Below are 22414 nucleotides of genomic sequence, written 5' to 3'. Positions count from 1 at the left end.
TTCCAAAACAAACATGCTTTGCGCTTTCTTTTTTGTCTATAAATTGCTTTTTTTGCTGTTTTACACCACTTTATACAATCATCCACAAGCAAGAGTTTTAGACAATCTTTTAAGTCCAAGAGCATGAGACTTGATTAGTGTCGTATCACATTTTAGACAATCCCAATAACAGACAGTTTTCCAAATCATGGTTTACGCCTAGCCCTAACTAAGCAGAAAAATTAAATAAAGTGCAAAAAAAAAAAAAAACCTTCATCTAAATCTCAGTTTAGACCAAATCTGTGTTTTGGAAAATGGACATTTATTGCTTGAATAAAAGGCTAAATTCCTGTTTTCTTTGCCCCACGAGAGGTTTAAATACAGGATTAAAAAAAAAAAAATGGTGTGTTTCTCTTTGTACGTGTGCATGCCTTTTGCAGTATGAGTAAAATCATGATATTATCGTGTTAAAAAACCAAAGGCTTTTATTTTTTTTTAGTTTAAGTAATTAATTGATTTATTTTGCAGAAATAGATAGATAAATGGAAGAATAAACAAAACAAGGAGCAGTCGGCCAGTTTTTTGGTTATGGGATTTTATTAGCTTCCATTAACCAATTTTAAACAATGACAATAGGCAAAAAGAAAAAATAATAATAATAATAATTAAAAGGGAAAAAAAGCAACTTTAGGGCTCATGTCTGCTAGTACCTCCTCTACTCTGTAGTATATTAAACTGCTGCCCATGTGTGACTATATAACAGTGTAATAGATTTTGTAAAATCTAACCTGCTCCGGTGAGGTTGGATTTTTCAGCAGTCAAATGTACCTGCTATAAAAGAATGTTTTTGCTTGCTTGATCTACTGCTATCAGTTGGCTTTATCAAAGAGAAATAGTTTTTTTAAATGCATATTTTTAGAAGTCATGTGGACTGGTCTGAAAACAACTTTACTGGTATCACAGCCAGTGTAAAAGGTGGAAGTAGTTACTATGATGTAATCCACTGGTTATGAAGCCTTAAGATTAGTGCTTTTATTGTGCCATTTCTTGGTTTTAAAGAAATGTGATTTCCTCACTGAATAATGACTTATAATTGATAGATTTTTAGGCAGTGAGCCTGATGGCAGAATACCATGGATAATACTCTTTTTTTTTTTTTTAAATGACCAAGATTTTATAAAACAGGTTTATTTTTTTGCATTCAATGCGACCCAAAATGAGCGACTAAGTTCATAAACACATCGGGTCAAGACAGATCAAAACAGGTCAAAACAGAAAGCCATTTTTCCAGAAGACTTATATAAGAAAATAAAGTCTCTGCAAGAACAGCTATTGTCATCTGGTGGCCTTGTGACAGAGTATACTTTAGGTTTAAGGCACTTCTGCATTGGCTTCATATTCCACGACCCAGAAGCTACAACCATCTTTTATACTGTCTACGACTGATACTATGTTGGAATGTTCTAGCAAGATTTGAAATGGCAAGGGACATCTGCAGAGTTAGACCACTTTTCTGAAAACAAAGCAGTGCTCATTTTCTGTCAGAAAAATAAGGCAACTATTCCTGTGCAGCATCATGTTGAATATTGACTGTAAAAGACACCGAATCATCTTAGTAGTATGTGCAAGTACGAGAAACAAAACAAAAAATAAATGAATAATCTGTAAAAAACTAATTGCCATATGATATAAGGCATTAATTTACCAATAAAGATGACTGCTGAGAAGAACGAAATTAAAAAGTTATCTTGATTCTGCATTTACAATTCTGCCTAAATCTGTGCAATGTTACCAGTGGCACCAAACATGAGTTAACTCTAGACGCTACCAGTTGTGGCAGTTAATTTATTTCATTTCAATTGAATTGAACTTGATTCAGTTTATATAGCAAAATCACAATAACAGCCATCTCAAGGTGCTTTATATGATGAGGTAAAGACCAGACAATATTAGAGAGGTTATCTCTGATATTTGTAAAGGCAAATAAGTTAAAAACTATTTCTCTCAGGACAAGTTAGCAGTAGTTTAATAAGCGTGTTGTACATTGTGGTTTTTGCTGACATTGTTATCTTTTTTTTTTACAGTGTATTTCTTTCTTTGATATCAAATACAGTGCAAGCTGAAATACCCAATCTGCAGTCTCTCAAAAATAGCCTTGTATTTTTTTAAGTTGACATCCATTTTTTTTTTTTTAAATAAAAGTAGGTAAAATGGATTTCCAAAGCTGTAAAGTATGAATACATTCACAGCAATTTAAGAAAGATTTTTCAACTGAGAGCATTGCTACACTTATACCTTAAGCAACTATTGAACTAGGATCCATTTGACTGTTCCTTTGGAGCACAGCAGTCTTATAACTACATCGGAGAGCAGAGTAGGATAGATACAGTAATGTGTCCAGAACATACAGTATAGTTGTCATCATCAGTCAGAATATCTATTGCTTTGGTGGAGGCCATACGGCAAATTTTATTCCCCATTTGGCATCAGCTCAGGTCTCTTATCTGTGTCTGTTTACACTGCATTTTCTTTTTATTCCCAATTCTTTCCATTTCAGACCCAATCATTTGTGTTTTGATGCCAGCGTGTATTTTTCAAATGTTTCTTGTTTAACAAATGATTGAAAATAGAGATGCCTTTAGTAATCAAAATTATGCCCTTGTTTTCAATTGAATGAGCCCACTAAAAAAACATTGTGACAGTTGGTTTAATTTGCTTTCCTAAATGGACCTCTGAGACTCGCCGTTCTCAAACAATTTTGAGTGTAATGGCCTCCATTTTTACATCTCACAGAGGTAAACTGACTTCTACCCTGTACAAAGACAAGAACTCATTCAATACTTGAAGTAAAGACCGGAACATCTTTAGAAAAAAAGAACCCATAAGATCACTTTCACATTGTGGTGGTAGATAGTATTGTGTACCATATTTGCACTGTAAAATGTACAAAATATCACCAAGTTGTTGGCTAGTGGCCTGCAATCTTATTCACAAGCACTTTGAAGCATGTTTATTTATTTACAACATACAGTGTACTCTGAAACAGTAACACATTTATAAATAAATATTGCAATCTTAACATCGTACAGTTCTCCTTTTTTATTGTCGGTTCTTCATGACTCGTCACCTGAGCTTAACGAAGGTGAGGCAACCTTTGCCTGTTCTGAGTCCTTCTTTCCACTTATTCTTTTATGTGCTATCATTCACCAGCAGGCCTATTACTTTCAGTCTTTGTCCTTGCCCTGTCATTCCTTCCTCACCCTCTCAAACATGATTTCAAATAAATAGGTATCTAGAAGGAAAAAAAGGATCATATATTCTTAAATCTTAATAAATCTCTGAAATAAAAAGCTACAGTTAATATCTTCCCAAATTAGGGAAAAACATAACAAAGAAAAACATAAAAACCTTCTATTTATCAAAAAGGACAAACAAAAGGAAAAAAAACAATATATTCATAATAATGTTCAACAAGCTGGTACGTATCCATATCTGTTCGTCAGGTATCCATTCCATTATCATTATCCATTCACATGTCATTCAGTACATCCTGTTATCTCAATGTTCAACACTGTAGGTACTCCTGTCTGTCTGGTTGCCTATGTGGTACATTTTTTTAATAATCTTCATTATTAGGTGCTCAGTCAGGCTTTGCAAAGCCCAACCACTTCCTTTTTTTTAATATGAGACATTTCAGTCAGTCCCCTTACACTCAGTGTTTCACTGTGTGTGTATTTTTCTTTTTTTTTTAACTTCACAAATGTTCTACTGTTGTCCAATCACAGACAAGGAGATGGGCCAGGGGATGACAGGAGTGATTCTGGATAGAGGGAGAAAGCCATCATTGGCTGCAGGGAAAACAGAAAATCAGCCTCAAATATGGCTAATGTCCTTTCCTGTTTGTAATTGTGCAAGAATAAATGCCTCTGTCTTGGATCCAAGGGAGAAACAGTCTTTTGTAAGAGATATCATTTTCCAACTCTCAGGACACTCTGTTGTTTCAAGAAAGAGCACATTTGCCTGAATACAGAGCTGAATGGCAATTCCCACTAGTAACTGCAAAATGCCTGAATTTCTAGTTGAGTACTTGGACTATATATATTTATTACATTTCACATGTTACTTATGAGAAATGCCATAAGAAATGGGTCACATGATAAACCAACAACACATATTCGTCAGAGAACTCATTACGTAACCATTCTGCAGACTCGGCAGGTAAATGTTTGTATATCAAAAGTAGATCAATGATTAGTCAACGGCCACAGCAAAGGTTGGCAATATACCACACGAGTAAAAAAGACTTCTGAAGGCAGGACATGATGTAAGTCCTTCCCATCCTCGTTTAAATGTAAAGTGGCTTACAAATGTCTGTCCAATAACGTACCCTGAATTTACTGTAAGTATCTATACAATGGTTTACTAATTTTCTGAAAGTAAACATTTAAAACAATAGTGACTTTATTATTGATTTTTACACTAATATTTTCACAATAAATAAAACAGAAAAAAACTCAAAGTTATTTATTATTTGCTACCATTAATTTTAGTGTGAGCTAGTGATGCTTTTCATAGCCTAAGGGATGCTAAATGTAAGCGTCCCCAACCCAACACAATGTCTCTTAGATACTCTTCCAGACACATCATCACACTTTATGTTCCCTTCACGCTTCTTATATCCCTCCCATTCTCCCTCCATATATCCACTGCAAAGGCATTATAGGTGAATTGTACTCATTGTCCATTCTCCCCCTACTGTACTAATCCTCTGCCCCGCCATTTCTCAGTTTCTTTCCCATCAGTCACAGATTGTCTTGTAGCCTCTCCATATAGGTTCTGATTTCAGACTGACCTAGGTCCATATCCTGGCACACCCACTTGATATCATCTTCACTCCCATTCGTCACCAGGACTGATGAGTTGGTGTATGGGCCACCACCTGAATTATCATTGGGCAGAACAGTGGCAAAAGATGTGAATTTGACGCGTTTGCGTTTGGCCGCTGCAACAGCAGCTGCAGCTGTGGCTTGGGGGGAATTATTCAGATGCTCCTTTTGACCTGTAGCATCTTTGCCACCAGTAGTGATTGCTGAAAGGCACTGATGCGATTCTGGAATGGATCTAGGCAAGGTTTGTCCATGGGTGACACCCCGATGTCCACCTCTGCCACCGCTCCCACTTATAGTGCCCATGCCCATTACCAAGGTGTTACCAGCCCCATTCAGTAGATACTTGTTCTCCTCGTAGCCCCCTTCATTGCGGTCAATTATGGTGGTGCACTCATCCGGCACGCCACCCTGGCATTGGTCAGAGTGGTCTGCTAAAAGGTCAGCCTCAGTGCCAAGCCACACCCAGTCGTGGGCATGGTTCATGTTGCCTCCTGCCTCTAGAACTGGGACTTGCTTGTGACGGTATCTGCAGAGGAAAATTCATAATAAATCATCAATGGAGGTAAAAATTTAAACAGATGCAGTTTCATGACTATAATCTATAGGCATTATCAGACAATATAAGGACTGACTGCAAAAATTAATACTCAGATAAAAGTTGGGGATTTTACCCCATCAAAATATCACTAAAAAGTTCAAGAAAATTTGAAGGAGAATTAAGTCCAATTTTAGGTTTTCATGGTACTAGCAAAACAAAGAGTGATGCATCACGGGTCTGTTATCCATCCATCCATTTTCTCAACTGCTTAACCAGTTTGGGGTTGCTGGGAACTATCAACTTACATTTGGTGAGAGTCACTTGTGATTTGTCTCTTAAAATCCACACAAAATAGCAATAGGATATGAGAAGATAAAACATGTTTAATACAAAAACATTTATCTGAGAGGTATGCTGGATTTTTGTGCCAACCACCGCTGCTTTCCACTGATCACTTAATAAGCCACAGAGCAGTTAATGTTCTCTGCCATTTTAAAACAAAAAGGAGAGGACAGAATCAGAAAAGAACAGATAACTGATTACTGCATTTGTCGTGAAAATATTGATCAGCTGATTTTAGAGGCTAAAGGGGGAGGAAGGATGACTGGAAGGATGCAGTCTTATCACAGGTAAAATAAGCTCATTGAACATTCCTGCTATTGTAAGGGTAATTCATTATTTATTTATTCTTTTTTATAATTGTTTAGGCTCAGTGATATGTGTTTCTAATAAACTAGCCTGTTGATATGAATATTTCACTCCTGACTGGAGCAGTAGTTACCTCTCTAAAAAGTAAAGAATGAGTGCATCAATGGGATCTTGAAAATCAGACAACAATCTCTACACTTGAAATTGTTTTATTTTCAATTGACTCCTCTCAAAAGGTTTCTCTCACAAAATAATGTGGTTGAGCAAAGCTGTTTATGCCTATCATTAAATATTGTTTGCAATGAATAAGCTTTCTTGCAGGTTTTAACTTAAAGGCTATGTACAAGACATTGATCTGGCTTAAATTTTAATCCTCCAATAGACAATGGTCACCTAATATGGGCATATTAGGCCCATACAGATTACCTGTCAAAACCAGCTTTTTGGTTCATAGATCCTTTCAGTTTCACATTATATTCCACCCATATATTAACTAACCATAATGGACGTGCCTTAGTATTTAATGTGCATCATGTTTTGTTGCTGAGTAACATGTTTAGGTTTTCAGGGGGTTTTTTTTGTTTTTTTTTACCTGAAAGCAAAGCTGACACAGTTGATGAGAAAAACCAGTATTGCCAGGCAGAATACTCCCAGAAGGGCATACATCCCAATCTCCAGGTCTGACAGGCCTCTAGTGGGCTGGGTTAGCTCACTGTTTCCAGTCCCCGGTACCTCCACTGGTGCTGGGTAGCTACTGTAGTCGCCTGGTTGGCTGGGGCCACTGCCACGACTACTGCTGCTGCCACCACCAGCACCTTTGCCACCTGAAGCACGATGGGTTACTGTACTCTTGGTTGTTGAGCTAACCTGAAAATGGAAATGAAAACACAGATATAGTAAATGGTTAAATTATGTGGATTTTGTATATTCATTTGGATTCATGTAAATACGGCTTTATTACACAAGACTGACTCCCTCTCCCCATTCTCCTGCTGGCCTGCTCGCACACTGTGCTTAATGACTTTTTCATGCATTTGCATTGCTTCTATGAAGAGTCTACATTTTGTAGTGTCACTTTTGGGCAATGCCATGAATGGTTAATCTGCAGGCTATTCTTTCTTGAGCTGTTGTTGGTCCTTCAGCCAGTCACAAAGAAGAGCGTAAAGTCATAACATATAAAGAACTGAAGGAAAACCAGGTGTTACAAACAATAAGTGTCCACTGTCTGCGCTTTTCATGTTGTTTTGATGGTCTTTCATGTTTTTTCATGCTTTACCAATCTATGATGAACTCCACACTTGCTTCCTTTCCTGCTCTAGTATACTTTCCTACCAGTCAGCAATCATCGTACCATAACGTCATTTATTGTTGAACTACATGCTTTTTTTTTTTTTTAGGGGACTGCAAACAAGCATATTTGCATACGTTGTGTACCCCTCTTATATACATGAGTTTGCTTCAGCATCAGCTCTGCTCTTTCACAACATTCAGGTTAATTATTTAATTCCTTTGTGGCTTAATCGCGGAAGCAGCGACATATTGTCCTCTCTGCATTAAAGTTATGTTATTTACTATATTTAACACAGCAATTTTCACAGAGGCAGGAAACATTGGGGGCTCTGTGCTAGGCATGGATAATGATCAGACTATATGTGTGACATACTGGGATGCCCTGGACCGAGAAGGTGTACTTAACAACCACTCACAGTGATTACACTACTTAAAGAAACTAAACTTTGATGATTAAATGTGTTTATCTAATGTGAGTACACGCTAAAACTACAGTTTAAGGAAAATACTCTTAAAAATATCCTTTCCTCAGTTTTATTATTGTTTTTTTTCCATACCTTCCTCATGGCTCCTTCCTCTCGGTCCACTGCTGCACTGTTAGATTTCCACTCTCCTCCATCTTTTGTCCGTTGTTCACTGGTGCTGTTATCCAACCCTCCACCATCATCTTGCCCCCCTCTTCCCATCACTCCTCTTTCGTCATTTTTTGCTCCAAACTTAACTATAACATTTCCAACTCCAGATGCCAGCACACTCTTCCTTTTTGACTTCTGGCAAGTTTCAGAGATGACCATCTCTACTCGAAACAATGCCCCCTGCCCATCACCTTCTGCTACTACAATGGGCCAGTGCTGTTCCTAAATGACAAAGAGAATGTGGAAGTTAATACCTTACAGTTTAAAATGCATTTAGGCTACTTTTGTTATGACTTTGCAAACTATAAATAAAGCTAAATTGAACTGAATTGAATTGAATGTGGGCTTTCTGCTCTGAAAAGAATGATCTACAAATGTATAAAACTGTCACTTCTTTATGCAGTTTTACCTTTGCACTGCTGACAATATAAAGGAAGATGCCAGTACCTGATTGGTAACAGAAATTACATTCTCATCAAGTGAGACAGCTGAAAGTAGGAAGTCTTTTGGATCATATATATCCAGTGGTGTCACCGAACCATCACTGTACTGGATCCATGCACTGATCCCAGCTTCCTGAAAAAGGGAAAAAAAAACCTGCAGAATTACAACTGAAGCTTTTAAATAGTTCATCCAATCATTAAAATGTATTTTAATGACACTGGTTGAACTTCTTGTGACCTTTTACGAAAGAAGATCAAAGAGAATATCTATCACTGATACTTTTTCTTTGCACAAGATAGAAAGAATGTTGCCATCTGATATTTCAAGCTAAGATAACTGACATCAACAAAGAGTCTTTGCTTTTTATTGGCTGTTCCCTCTTTCTTCTTTTTTGCCTTGCTTTATTTTACTTCCTCGCCTGTCTCTGTGATTTCTGATCTGTTTCCTATTATGTTTCCTATGTTTGTCTTTTATTTAGTCTTGTTAACGCCCTATCTTGCTTTTGTTCATCACAGTACATTCTTATCATGGGCCTTGTCATACAGTTTTATATTTGCTGGACTCTTGTAAGTTTCAAGTTGGCTCCTTGGTAAAGTTCACATTTTATGCACTCAACGTGCCATTCTAAAAGTGTCTGCATTTTAGTTTTCTATTTAACGAAGTGAGTAGTGAAAGAGGCCATCTATGTCCACTGTGATTGACCATCTTTGAACAGAAGATGTGGCTTACGACACCAACTGTCTGCCACCTACAGTGCAGTTTTGAGATCCCTTCCCAAGTGCCTCACCCCCACTCACATCTTGCATCAGGTGATCTAAATAGGTCACATGATAGGGTGAGGAAGGTCTCACAATGGTTTCACCCAAAACCTCTGCTGATAATGACCCATGCCTTTTTTCACACCAAGTGATGAGGGACATGATCAATAGTGGGTCAGCGACCCTCTTAACGGACAACTCCGCAAAAGGAACTGTCCACCATTTGGTTTTAGAACTGAAGAAGCTGTTGGATGGATTTCAAGAAACTTAAAGAAGTCCAAGCTCCTTAGACTACTATGACGTGGATGGCTTAGAACCTACACAGATATGCTTTCTAGTTCACTTTAACATCATTGAGATTATTAAATGCTATTGTAGAAGCTTGTGAAATTCTTGATGGAACAACTCTCTTCGACTCTGAAAGTATTTTCTAAAAGGTGAGTGATTGTGGGCCAATCCCAAAGTCCACATTCACAGGCTCACAAAGACTGTGGCATGTTCCTGCTAAATCCTTAGGGCTGTCTGATTGTAAAATCATCAAGTGCATGAGATTTCGCTGACATTTAACCATTTAGGAACCCCTTCCATACATTTCTGCAGGTTTTGCCCGGTGTAGTTATCCAGATCTAATACCACAGTAATTTCAAACATGTTATCAGGAGAAGCACAAAACATTGGAAAGCTAATAACAGAATGACATATAGTTCAAAAAAAATCTTGTAAAGTGATATTACAAAGTGTCAAAGACCCAATAGGGTAGCGTTTTAGTCTTATTTACTGGTATATGGCATTTTCATAATGTTGTCATAGTCTTGAGCCATTTGACTCAGCCTTTTGTGTAATTAATGGTGTTTTGTGATTTCTTTGTGTGTAATATTTTGGTTTTCTATTTTTGAGTATCTTTTGGGCTTCTATGTTTAGTTTTCATGTTGTCTTGTCATGATGTCTCATCACCCTTTCCTGTGTGTCATTCCATGTTTCCCCAGCCTGTCATGTCTCTCTCTCTTGTGTTTTCTCGTCCCCTCTCTCTCGAGTTCCCTCGCTCCCTCTCTCATCCGCCTTTCTTCCTGTGTCAGTATACGTCTCAGTGTTTCCTGTTTTATTTTGATAGTCTCGCGTTGCATGTTCAGTGTGTCTAGTTTTGCTTCCCCTGTGGCGTCTTGTTCATTTGTTTCAGCTGTGTTTCCCATGTGTTTCCACTTCCCTCATTTTCCTTCTGTGTATTTAAGTCCTCTGTCTCCCTTTGTTCAGTGTGAGGTTGTCTGTTGGTCTTCCCCGTGTTCCCGGTCCCTAGTTTTTCCAGTTTGTTCATTTTCTTGCACACAATTGCAACTAGATTTTCAAAGTAGCTTAAATTAACCAAACAATTTTACATGTTCCACCTTGATAATTGTTAGTTTGCAAAGCTTTGCTTCACAAACACGTTTCATACTCAGTATTGGCAGCTGAAACCTAAACACCTGTTTTGTGAACAGAAACACTTTTCCCCCTGATTTGTCTATTTCCTGTTCAATTAAAATAGCAAATTTTTTTTTCCTATTTTAGGAAGATTTTTCTTCTTTCTTAACCTCCTAAGACCCAAACTCTTTCATGACATGCATTTTTAATTTCTCTTTGTTATTTGGGCTGACTAGGACCTGATTAATGTAAAAAATAAGAATTACCTGATTTTTATTTTTTACCTGATTTTTGTTTTTGACAAAAATGAGATCCACATATGAGGACATTCGTTTTAAATTTCGATTGAACAGTGGCAGTATAATGTCCTCGTAAGTGGATATCAGGCCCTTGTAGAGCAAAATTTAGTATTTTGGTCTAGACAACCTAAAATGTGATGTCCACATATGTGGACGCCAGGTCCGATAAATAAGATCAGATAAGATAAACCTTTATGAGTCCCACATGTGGGAAACTTGCTATTAAATGGTCCTGCTTCACAGATTTACGTTGACAAACAGCTTTGCTCTCCTTATTAATAAAAATAAAAAAGACTACTGCAGTGATATAACCTGGTAACATAATCTTACAAATGTAGAGTTAGATTCAGTACTTTTTTGAATTTTTAATAAACTGCAGGATCACTTATATTTTGATTGAGGTGAGCTGCCTAGCCCTCGGGTGGTATTTATGTTGTGGCAATTTTTAAACAAACAAAACAAAAATAAATATAAAGAGAGCTTAACATATTCTATATAACTTCATATGGTATAAAATAAACTTTGGCAATGTAATTAAAAAGCCAAGAATAATAAGTAAATGGTACCTTGGCAATACGGTACAGTACAAATATGTGCATGTAATAACTGTGTTAACGGGTATGTGTGATGATATAATGGATCAAAGTGGAGACAAAGACGGGTTAAAAAAGATTTTAAAATGTTATAACAATTTTAGTTTCACTGTGTTAGTAAACATAGGTGACAAATTCATTGTTGCGATTTAATTTCTTTTACTGGATTGTATTTAGGGCCTGAAGTTTCATTTAAAAAAAGAAATGGCTGTTGTAATCGGTAGCTGTTGTAATTGCTATAGCCTTGAAGTTACATTTCCCTAATTTGAAACTGATTATGGGAGAGATAGCATCTAGATAGTGTTCGCAGTGCAGAATTACTATTTAAGAGCTGTGATTACAACCTTTAGGGAATTACTGTGAAGAGAGGAACAGGCAAAGATGGTGGCCATCATTTCACTTGTGTAATGAAAACCTAAAGGCAGAGAGTTGTCTGCATGTGAATCACATGGCTACATGTCCAAACTAGATAAAGTGAGAGGATGTGATGGCTTGCAGAAATGTTTTAATGTGTGAGTAAAATCACAGATATTCGTAAGGAAAAAATTCTTTTTATATAATTATTCCATCTATGTTTAGTGTGTCTGCCTCTGGCTCTATGAAAGCTGGGGTATGCTCACCCCTCACCATGCAACCTTGAATTGGGTACTCATCTAGCTACATCTTCTTATTGGGGCCGAGAAGTAAATCTGAATAACAGGATCTTAAAATTTTAGCAGATGTAGACTTGACGTAAAGTGATCTCCTACCTGTTTAGGTGTATGTAGCAGGTCAGCAGCTGTGGTTGTTAATTGTATGGCTTGAGAATTTACAGGACTTGGACTCAAACTAAGGGACAGAGATGCAACCAGCTGGACTCCCAGGTCAGAAATGGTGACCTTCGGGTAAAAAAAAAAAAAAAGAAAAAGAAAAGAAAAGAAAAAAAAAACAATGTATGTGTTAGTCATTCACAGAAGCAATATAAAAAAAGTTCAAGTTGTAGTTTTTGTCCCCTTTTAAAGGTTTGTTATTCTATTGATGATCCTAAAATGTAAAGTCAGTCACTTTAAAACGGGGTAGATTCAGGACATTTGGAATTCTTTAGATCAATAATGGAAGACAGATACATTAATATAGCATAATTACAAAATAAAAGTGAATCTACAAGCATACAACTTTTGTATCAGACATTATTTAGACATTCAACATGCTATAAGTAAGAATACAGTTTACACTTTAGGTAAATCACAACACTCTTTGTATACCGTGCTATGGTCTGATGCTGCATTATTTAATAAATATGCATAATTTGAGTTCATTATGTACAGGTGCAGCCCTAATAAACACGTGTTTACTTACTCTGTGAGGAACTTTGGTTGTTGTTTGCTTTCAGATGTAATTAATCTTAATATTGGCCTCTGGTACAACCTTTAATCTGCTAAATTGGACTCAAGAATATATATAATAAAGCAATATTTACCTTGTCATCTAATACAGTTACAGTCTTCTCTGCCAGTATTGAGTCAGACAAGGGGGACAGAACCTGCAACAAAAGACAATACAAAAACATATTTAAGTTTAAGTTTAAATCACCTATCCTTTGACTGGTTGACAAAAAAAAGAAAGAAAAAAAAGCTAGATGTTAAAAAGCAACGAAATATGAGTTTTGGCCTCATAGTTTTGAAAAGTATATAAATAACAGGAACAAGGTTATGTTGTGGCTTATAGGAAAATCATTCTACATGAAATGATGTTATTTATTTTGTCAAAAGTGGTCAATGGCAAATGGCCCCAAAAATGAACAAATGTTGCTGTTTCGCTGTAAAACAGTGGTTTACTCAGACACACAGACTCAGACACATAGTGTTCACTACATGTACACAGACTACTATTTCTGGACACACATCTGTTTTCACATTTCACATAAAAAACACATTCATGTCATTTTGGACATTCTCTCTTATTTGCTTTGTGAAGAAATTTCTCTCCTAAACCAAATGACTTTAAGCATCTTATTTTCTTGAAAGCAAGAGTATTTAATTTCTTTTAACTGTTAAGTAAATAGAAAGTCCAAGGACGTTCTTGAATGACATCCAACAGATGCCAAATATTTTTTCAACCAAGTCTAAATGTCAAGAAAATATGGTGAGATTACAGCTGTTTAAATGTTTGCTGATAAGTCCTGCTACTCAGCTGTCATCTTGGTAATGCCTTTATTCAGCAGCAATTTTGAAGCATTAACTAAATGCGAAACTGAATTTAATTTCTTTGGTTACCAGGACATAAAAGGAAGGTATTTCTAAAAACTCAAATAACCCAAAATAACCCCAACATTTTTTAACTTTAAAAAGTTTGCTGAATAAATGAGGTTTAAGAAAAGCTTCTTTTTTTCCCCAAGGAAATCATACTTTTTCTATTTTTTGTGATTTGCTGTGAAAGTAATTGGACATTAGTAAGTACAGTTTTTGTAGAACAAACAGTAAAAAACAATGTACAATAGAAATGCATAAAACAGCTTTTTTGCTGTCTGAATGAATATTTCCTTAAGGTGAAATTTTAACATTGTCAGTGCAAGAGCAGTGAGAGCCACCATTGTGCCACATAAACTTTGAGTAGTTAGGAGGTTAACACACACAGACTGATCAAATGAGTCATTGATTCATTTCTGCAATCTGCACAGCATGTCTTAGACACACATGCAAATACATACAGACAAACATGGATCTGTAAAAGCTGATGGTGCTGGTATTGCATGTGTAAAGAAAACGCAGGGAAACTCTGCTGCTGTCATCACACAGCAAAGCACACGCTAAGGAACGAAAACACATCTACGCACAAATGCACACAGACTGTGTTCCCGTCTGCATTCCAGCTGTGCCCCAGTGTGTCAGCATTCAACTAAGACAACAAGCCCAGAACCAAAGACAACTCAAATGAAAACAGAGTGGATGAAAAGAAAAAGGGACAGTGTAAGTAAGATGGCAAGCAAGCAAGAGAAAAATAAATAGAGTAGGTGTCAGAAGGAGAGGGACAATGACAAATAGAGGAGGACAGTAAGTGAAAGGGGCAGAAAGAAGGAGGATGAAAAAGATTGGGGTACAGATGAAGAGGGGGAACAGCAGACAGACACTGATAGAGATTAGGGGGCCCATGTTGTAGTGTACTACTTCGCCCAGCGACAAGAGGACAGGCAGATCTGATTGGTGTACAAAGACAATCTCGCAGCAAATGTGTCAGGGCGTCAAACTTAATCCCACCCTCAGCAAGGTAACAAAATGCAATGACTGACGGCTCTGGGATTGCTCCTCAAGACCGGCAGAGAATAACAGGGTGAGAAAGAGAGACTGGGGATAGAAAGGAAAGAGAGACGGGAAAAAGAGGAAGAAGCGAGACTCAGGAAGACAGAGCTGGGGGCTAAAATTGAAATGTCAAACTATCAAATGATGCCTGTCGACTCTGGCATCTCAGTGGGAATTCTCGGTAAATTCTCTATCCTGGCTCCCAAACGGTCCACAGCTGTATATGTGTGTGTTTGTGTGTGTGTGTGTGTGCTTGTGCATACATTAATGCAGAAGTCCCCTGCTAATACACACCCAGCTGTTACCAAAAATCATGCCACTTGTGCACTGAACTTCACTCCAACCATTTTTATTTACTTGTTAACGGATGTGAAACATACTCTTCAACACAGTAATGAATGCGACCATAAAAATACATAATTTCTATATATGTGACGTACGCAAGAGAGAACAGAAAACAATATAAGACGACACTGATGAGGACTGCAAAACATTTGGTGGTTTTGCTTTAGTTCTGCTACATAACCGTGCATAAGTAAATAACAGAATAAGCCACAGAACTATCCTCCACTGTCACACTGAGTTACAATGGCCAGGCTCATTGGAATGCAGAAAGTGCACAACTGTGTTCAGTGTGTATATGTGTATAATTTGTGAACATCACACTGAGATGTCAGGGCCAAATTCAACATTTAATTGTGGCTAATTGTATAACAAGCTAGCAGGGGAGGCTTATATATGAGGAACGGGATAGTGTTTACATCACCGGAGTACTTATGGCTGTAATGTGAAGTGCCAAATTACACTGCGCTTGACATAATGAGTTTTTTCAACTGTCTTTTTCTGGACTTTGTAAAAAGCAGTGAATTCATTGCTTGTGGAATTTCTTTTCTTTTTTTCTATATATACTTCAAATACTGTACGATGAGTAAATGACCCACTGCAGTCAGTTTCTTAACTTTACTATAGGGATGAATATAGACTTCAGTAAGCAGAAAGGGTTCTTTTGGTGTTAGAGCTTATAATATCAACCAGCTTAGTTACAATTAAAGGGGAAGAGATGCGTTGCACTTTTAGTGATGAAGCGAGCAAAGAATACCTGTATATTGGTGTGTCCCAGGTCCCGCCCGATTACGATTCGTCCATCTATTAATCTGGCAATGCGAGGCTCTTCTATCTGCAGAATACAGAAACAGGAGGCAGTCAAATGATACATTATTTATTGTTTAGAAAGAATTACAACATTAATATACTATTGGGTGCATCTCTTAATTTTTGAATTCAGGTGTTTTCAGTCCCATTCCAGTGTGATACTCTGATACAATTTACTGCTGTACCAAGTCAATTTGTGAAATTTCTATCCTCCTAGATATACCACAATCAACTGTAAATGATATTATTACCAAGTGGCAGCTCAGGTACAAAGTGGCAGACCATGTAAAATTACAGAGTAGGGCTGCTGAGTGCTGAGATGCATAGTGTGTAAAAGCTCTGCTGACTCAGTAACTGCAGAGGTCGCAACCTTCTTAACATCAGCACAAAAAGTGTGTGTTGGGAGCTTCATGCCATGGGTTTCCATGGCAGAGAAGCTCCTGTAGGTGTAATGTGTAGGTGCCACAGTTGTTCACACAGTTCATCTGTAAATGCAAAAAATCAGGACATGTGTTTTGCACTGTCTGTATATTAAGCCACCTTACAAGTACTTATTAGAAAGTGTCACTGCCCATAGCTGTGAGCAAATAATTTATATCCCAAAATGTTAAACTATTCCTTTGTGAAGAAGCCATGATCTGCTAGTGAATAGAAGGGTACTGTTTGTGAGCATTTGTGTATACCCACCTTTAATTGGTCCAAGACCAAATGAGTGATATCAACTTGCCAGTCAGCACCCAGCATGTAAACCATCTCTCCACCTGGGTCAGACGGTTCTGCGACAAAATGAGTGAGGACCCGCACCAGAGCATACTGGTACTGAAAGGTTAGAACAAGGCCAAATTCAGACTCTGATGCTAAAGTGCACAACAGACTCTTACTTCAATGCTTGTGATTAAACAAAAACATGGCACAGAAGTACAACTCAGTATCAATAACTCAGTGTTTAGGCAGATATTATTCAGATTAAACTGCCTTTAAAAGAGTTGTGATCACTCGTAAACAATCCTGATTTACAATCAAATGATACCTGTAGGGTGCAGCCTTTGCCCTTTCTGTCATCGTCCTCATCATCTTCACTGTCTCTGGTGGGTCTGAAAAGAAAAGAAATAAATAAGGAAGAAAGAAATAAAATGAAGGGATGGTGAGATTATCCAGTAATTAAATGTCCCCTTTCCTCTCTCCTCTCAGCTCCAGCTGATGTACTCATCTTCAGGTTAAACTTTAAGCCAAATAAAGGACACTTGAGTCTCTAATCTACATTTAACACATTTAAACACTTTACTTGAACATTAAGCACTTGTAATAAGACTAGGATGGTCAAAATATTTTAAACGTAACTGGTCAATTTTCTATTCTTGTGTAATACTATCTGTTGGGCAATTTTTTCCGAAGCAGTAGATCCAAACTATAGAAATGATTCTTTGTAACGTTATAAACAACATCAAAAATCTTTTACATTATAAGAGGGTCTTGATACTTTCAGAAAAAATGAAATGGAACAACATATGTAAAAATCACTATAACTAGGGGATTTAATAGAGTCTTGAGCAGAACTACATTTGAAACACTACTGAATCAAAACAGGATTATTTTTTGACTCAATTTAACTTGGATTCTTTAAACTTTACATTCTTCTGCTTTCATATGGTATCAAAAAGTAAAAAATAAAAAACCTAACCAAATTATTATATTTGTATTTAAAAATATTGGTCAATGGAACAAGGATTTTTTTTTTTGTATTTTGTGTTTTTAATCTAGTAGCAGCAATCTACTAATAAATAGCACCGCTAAGACAGCTGCATGTCTTTCTTCTTAATTATTTCTTTCTTTTGCAGAATATAGAAAAATACAGTAGTCATTAATTAAATCAGATCTAATCTAATGAAATAAAACATAAGAAATATAAAATATACTATGAATGTACTAATTTTTCAATACTAAAAAACAAGAAGGCAACTTGTCTCGATTCGTCTCTAAATGAAAATGTATTTTTATCTCAGAAGGACGCAAATAAACACACATTCTTTCTCCTTTGCCTGCCTCTGTGAAATCTATCATTGACCATATACAGGCACACATAGGATCATATAATCGCACAAGAATATACACACAGAGGACTGCATCTGTGTCTTATATCTTTGCAGTACCTATGAAACTCAGGTAATATTACAGGTATTTTCTTTCCATTACCCAGTGCCCCAGTTGCACATGTGTCTGTGTGAATGTGTCTACCTAATAGTGCTTGTGTTTCACTCTGTCAGATAGTGGTTTGGGGAGATGGAGGTGTGTTTGTGCACACGGCTTGGTGGCTGCGTGAGCAGAAATTGCCAAAATTGAAAAATAGGCCCAGCAGAACAAAATGGAAGGGTGGCAAGATGAGAAATAGGAATAAAACACACAAACACACATACCTGTCATACAAATACACAATCAAAGATAGAAGCACGAAAGCATAATGATACTTGGAATCATTAAAAGCTATGTAAACGATGAAAACTTCCATGTAGACATTAATGCCAATGTAAGTTTTGGCAAGAAACACCCAATTTCCATTTTTAACATCCTGTTATGTGCTTTGTAACACTGGTAGGAATAAACAATATTGTCAGTCTGCAAATTAAAAGTGATATACCTTTGGTTCAGCTTTGAGAGAATTTGGAAAATATGGCATTGTAAGCTGTAGTGTATTTACATATATATTAGGGGTGCAACGATACACAAAATTCACGGTTCGGTTCAGTTCGATACTTTGGTGTCACGGTTCGATATTTTTTCGATACAAAAAAATGTTCATGCCTTTTTAATTTGTCATTTATTAAAATTATAAATATATATTTTAACTCAAAAGTACAGTTTTTAAATGTAATGTTGCTGAAACAACAAAATAATTAAAAAAAATAAATCTATCTGATCGAGAAATCACTCATCTTTGGAAAAGAGAGTTTATTACAGAGAAATGGCTCTTTCCAAAATAAAATCTATACTATACCCTTCTTCTGGGCTATATTCTCAGCAGCATATTAAACATATCAGTTAGCGCAGTTAGCTTGCTTGTTAACGCGTTGACGCCGTCCAGCCCCACGCACGGGGCGATCCGCGGTAACTCGTTAATGGAGATTTGCAGCGTTATGGCGTTAATGTCATTTTAACGAGATTAACGCTGACAACACTAGTGGGAACACAACGAATATGACTGCACATTTACGCTGACATCATCCTAGTGCAAAGACAAGTGGAAGCAGACAAAAACAACAAGCACGCATGCTACAAACTTTACCCGAGTCATTTAGACAGCCGTTAGCACATGATTCTCCTTATGGGGACCTGATATGTTTAATATGCTGCTGAGAATATAGCCCAGAAGAAGCGTATAGTATAGCTTTAATTTTGGAAAGAGCCATTTCTCTGTAATAAACTCTCTTTTCCAAAGATGAGTGATTTCTCGATCAGATAGATTTTTTTTTTAATTATTTTGTTGTTTTAGCAACATTACATTTAAAAACTGTACTTTTGAGTTAAAATATATATTTATAATTTTAATAAATGACAAATTAAAAAGGCATGAACATTTTTTTGTATCGAAAAAATAGCGAACCGTGACACCAAAGTATCCAACCGAACCGAACCGTGAATTTTGTGTATCGTTGCACCCCTAATATATATATGTATATACCAAAATGAAATACAAAATAAAATTTCTCAGAGACAAGTAGGAAATACAACTCAACGAATGCCTGTACCATAAATTTTTGGGACTTCAAAAACTAGCAGTTCCTCACAGTTCACTGCTCGATTCTAACAGCAATTGCAGGTGTTTGTGTTTCCCTTCTGAATAGTCTTAAAATGTGTTTCTTACCAAAGAAAAAAAAGTCTTTGTAGCATAAATGAAAATGGTGTATGTAAAATGCTCTACATTTTGACAAAATTATGCTAATGCCTACACCTTCTACCATGTGTTACACTCCCTCATTCCCTCAAGGTCAGACAGGCAAATTACCTCTTGTTAGTGATGATTGGCACCCTCCAGCCCTTGACCTGGCTGAGCTCAGTATCTGACAGATCTATCTGAAGCGGTAGCTTGGGCACCCAGACGGTGAGCTGAAGCTGAGCAGATAGGTGCAGGTATGAGAACTTGATGGTCAAAGACTGCCGACCACGCATTTCTTTGCCATTCACCAAAACCTTGTCACAGTTCGGAGAAACCTAAAAATAAATGTATAAATAAAAAAGAGGGGAAAAACAGTTTGATTGAGACTGGGAAAAACGTGCATGCATGTGTGACATTTTAAACAGAAATCAAATGAGTTGCATTGAGTTTTTTCCACAGAAACAGATGCAGCCTCTGTTGTGCATTGCTCAAGCACAGCCTAAAGCAAGTTTTCACAATAATTATAGTGTTGCATCCAGTGAGATATTTGTCACTGATTTATAACAAGTTTATTAATCTTGTAAAGCACTTTGCAAAACTGTTCTGTAATGTGCCCTGAAAGAAAAGGTTAATAATGTACTTCTTCCTGTTGCATTAGTGGCATTTCAGGTTTGTGAATTCTCTCTTGTTATCTCCGCCAACCTGAAGCAACATATTAACATTTAACAGCCTCGAATCAGTAAATCGCAGTCATTTTAAGACATTAGCACAATTTCACCGAATACATAAGATGACCAACAAGAATACTGTGAACCAGAATATCAGTGGGTTTAGCAAAATGCACGAGTTCTTTTTTTTGTTTTTAAAAAACCCGTCTAAAGCTTTTTAACACTCTATAGTACATATTTTATTTATTTATTTTTGAAATTTAATGTTACAACACGACACCTTCTAATAAGATGATGAGTGGAAAGGGGGTTTGACCTTTGACCTCTGGGTAGAGCAGTCTTTTTAGGAACCAAAGCTGCATGGGACATAGCGCTAGCAACTGGTAGGAATAATGTTTGTTTCTATACATATTTAAAATGAAACAACTTCATTTATAAAATAGGTTTATGGATTTCTGAAGAAGAATCGATTTTTAAATATAGATTTTAATTTCATTTGGTTACGCAAACACCTTTTTTTTATTTGTTCCCAAAGGACAACATTATGCAGTTCAACCATCTTTCTTATTGCATTAATGCTCCAGTATATGACCCCATATGAACTGACTGGAAATGGACATAAGGCAATGGAAAATCCTAGATTGTATTCTGTTTAATTTTAATCTTTTTCAGTGTTTTGATTAATCAATGTGCATTTTTTGCCAGCAATGTCTTTGTCAAAAGATAGAAATAATCAGTCAGATTTGAACAGAAAGTTACAGTTTGCTAAAATACTGCATTGGCTGTATTTGCATATTTATAGCTCTTTATATAATACCTAAACTAGGGATCTGTATAACATATTGCAACTGTGCAGGGATAGCCAACAAAGGAACCAAATAGAGTTATTAGGTGAGAAAAGGGAAACAAAGAAAGCAATTCTTTTCCTAGTGACAGCAGAGAATTATGTTTTCAAGTATCTTAAAAATTGGAACAAAAGTTCAGCAGCTATGAAATAAAAGCAAGGGCAGTTACAATTTCCAAACTGGCATAAAGTCAGTCTAATATTATTTATTTATGACTGCTTTAGAAAAAAATATATTGAGAAAATTGCAATATTCAGAAAATGTAATATGTGTAAATATTTAATCATCAGTTGGTGAAAAACTGTGTTAAATAGACTTTCTCACTATTTTTTCCTGCCCCACCTATTCTTATTTCTGCATCTTTATATAATTCTATGGCCATTAAGCCATTCCTCAGAAGTTTATAACTTCTCCACCCTCTCTTTCTCTACACTACACTTCTCATCCCTCCTCCCACCCTTTCTTTCATCTCCCAGTGCCTCAAATGTTCTGTGCTCCCCACCCATTCCTATTTAACCCTAAAGCATATGAACATTCATTTCCTGTTATCTGACTTCTTCACCCTTTTTTGTTTTTACACCCCAGTCTTCTTCCTTTTCTAAAGCTGCCAACTTCTGTTTATTAGGTTTTCCACTCAGCTGCACCTCACATTCAATCCCCGTGTTGTAGAAATTCGTGTATCAGACATCACTACTTACAGATGACTTATTTAAAAGCTCACACCGCCCACACTACAGTTTGTTTTTTAAAATCTTTAACTGTAAACAACTTGGCCTATTGTGCTGTACACCATTAAGCTGAACTCAATCAGCTAAATATTCATTTTATCTCTTTACAAAGTGTTACTGGTAAGAATGATTTAGTTATTGCAATAAGACAATGAAAGACAACGAATAGTTAAATAGACATAGTAAAAACACCTACATCTTATCACACTTTAATCAACATTTCCCAAAACTATAGTGTTTTTTGCAAAATTCAAAAACTTTTTTATACAAACTGCTACTGCTATTTGGGTTTTTCAGGAAGTTAAATCTAGTCTGTTTTGAGTACCGTTTCCAGACAGTGATTTTTTGGGGGTTTTTTTGTCCTGTTTCTCTCCCCAAACACCCAATGTTTAGATGGCTAC

At 36.5% G+C, this 22414-nt stretch overlaps 1 protein-coding gene across 1 annotated transcript in view; it reads right to left on the bottom strand.

Annotated features, from left to right (window-relative positions):
• Window positions 1-588: 588 nt before the first annotated feature.
• The window catches only part of si:dkey-215k6.1 (transmembrane protein 132C), a 269137-nt gene continuing 247311 nt past the window's right edge, over window positions 589-22414 (bottom strand). Inside the window, exons 7-16 of the mRNA XM_063489390.1 lie at window positions 19902-20107; window positions 16932-16995; window positions 16589-16720; window positions 15849-15926; window positions 12931-12993; window positions 12221-12349; window positions 8427-8555; window positions 7902-8201; window positions 6647-6921; window positions 589-5394 (exon numbers count right to left, since the gene is read on the bottom strand). Coding sequence (XP_063345460.1) covers window positions 4782-5394; window positions 6647-6921; window positions 7902-8201; window positions 8427-8555; window positions 12221-12349; window positions 12931-12993; window positions 15849-15926; window positions 16589-16720; window positions 16932-16995; window positions 19902-20107 — 1989 coding nt within the window. The 3' untranslated portion in view covers window positions 589-4781. The remainder of the gene's footprint in view (window positions 5395-6646; window positions 6922-7901; window positions 8202-8426; window positions 8556-12220; window positions 12350-12930; window positions 12994-15848; window positions 15927-16588; window positions 16721-16931; window positions 16996-19901; window positions 20108-22414) is intronic.

Source organism: Pelmatolapia mariae, linkage group LG12 (genome assembly GCF_036321145.2).
Source record: "Pelmatolapia mariae isolate MD_Pm_ZW linkage group LG12, Pm_UMD_F_2, whole genome shotgun sequence".
NCBI lineage: Eukaryota > Metazoa > Chordata > Actinopteri > Cichliformes > Cichlidae > Pelmatolapia > Pelmatolapia mariae.
Note: the sequence above shows the minus strand (reverse complement) of the source record. Positions and strands in the feature narration are given on the sequence as shown.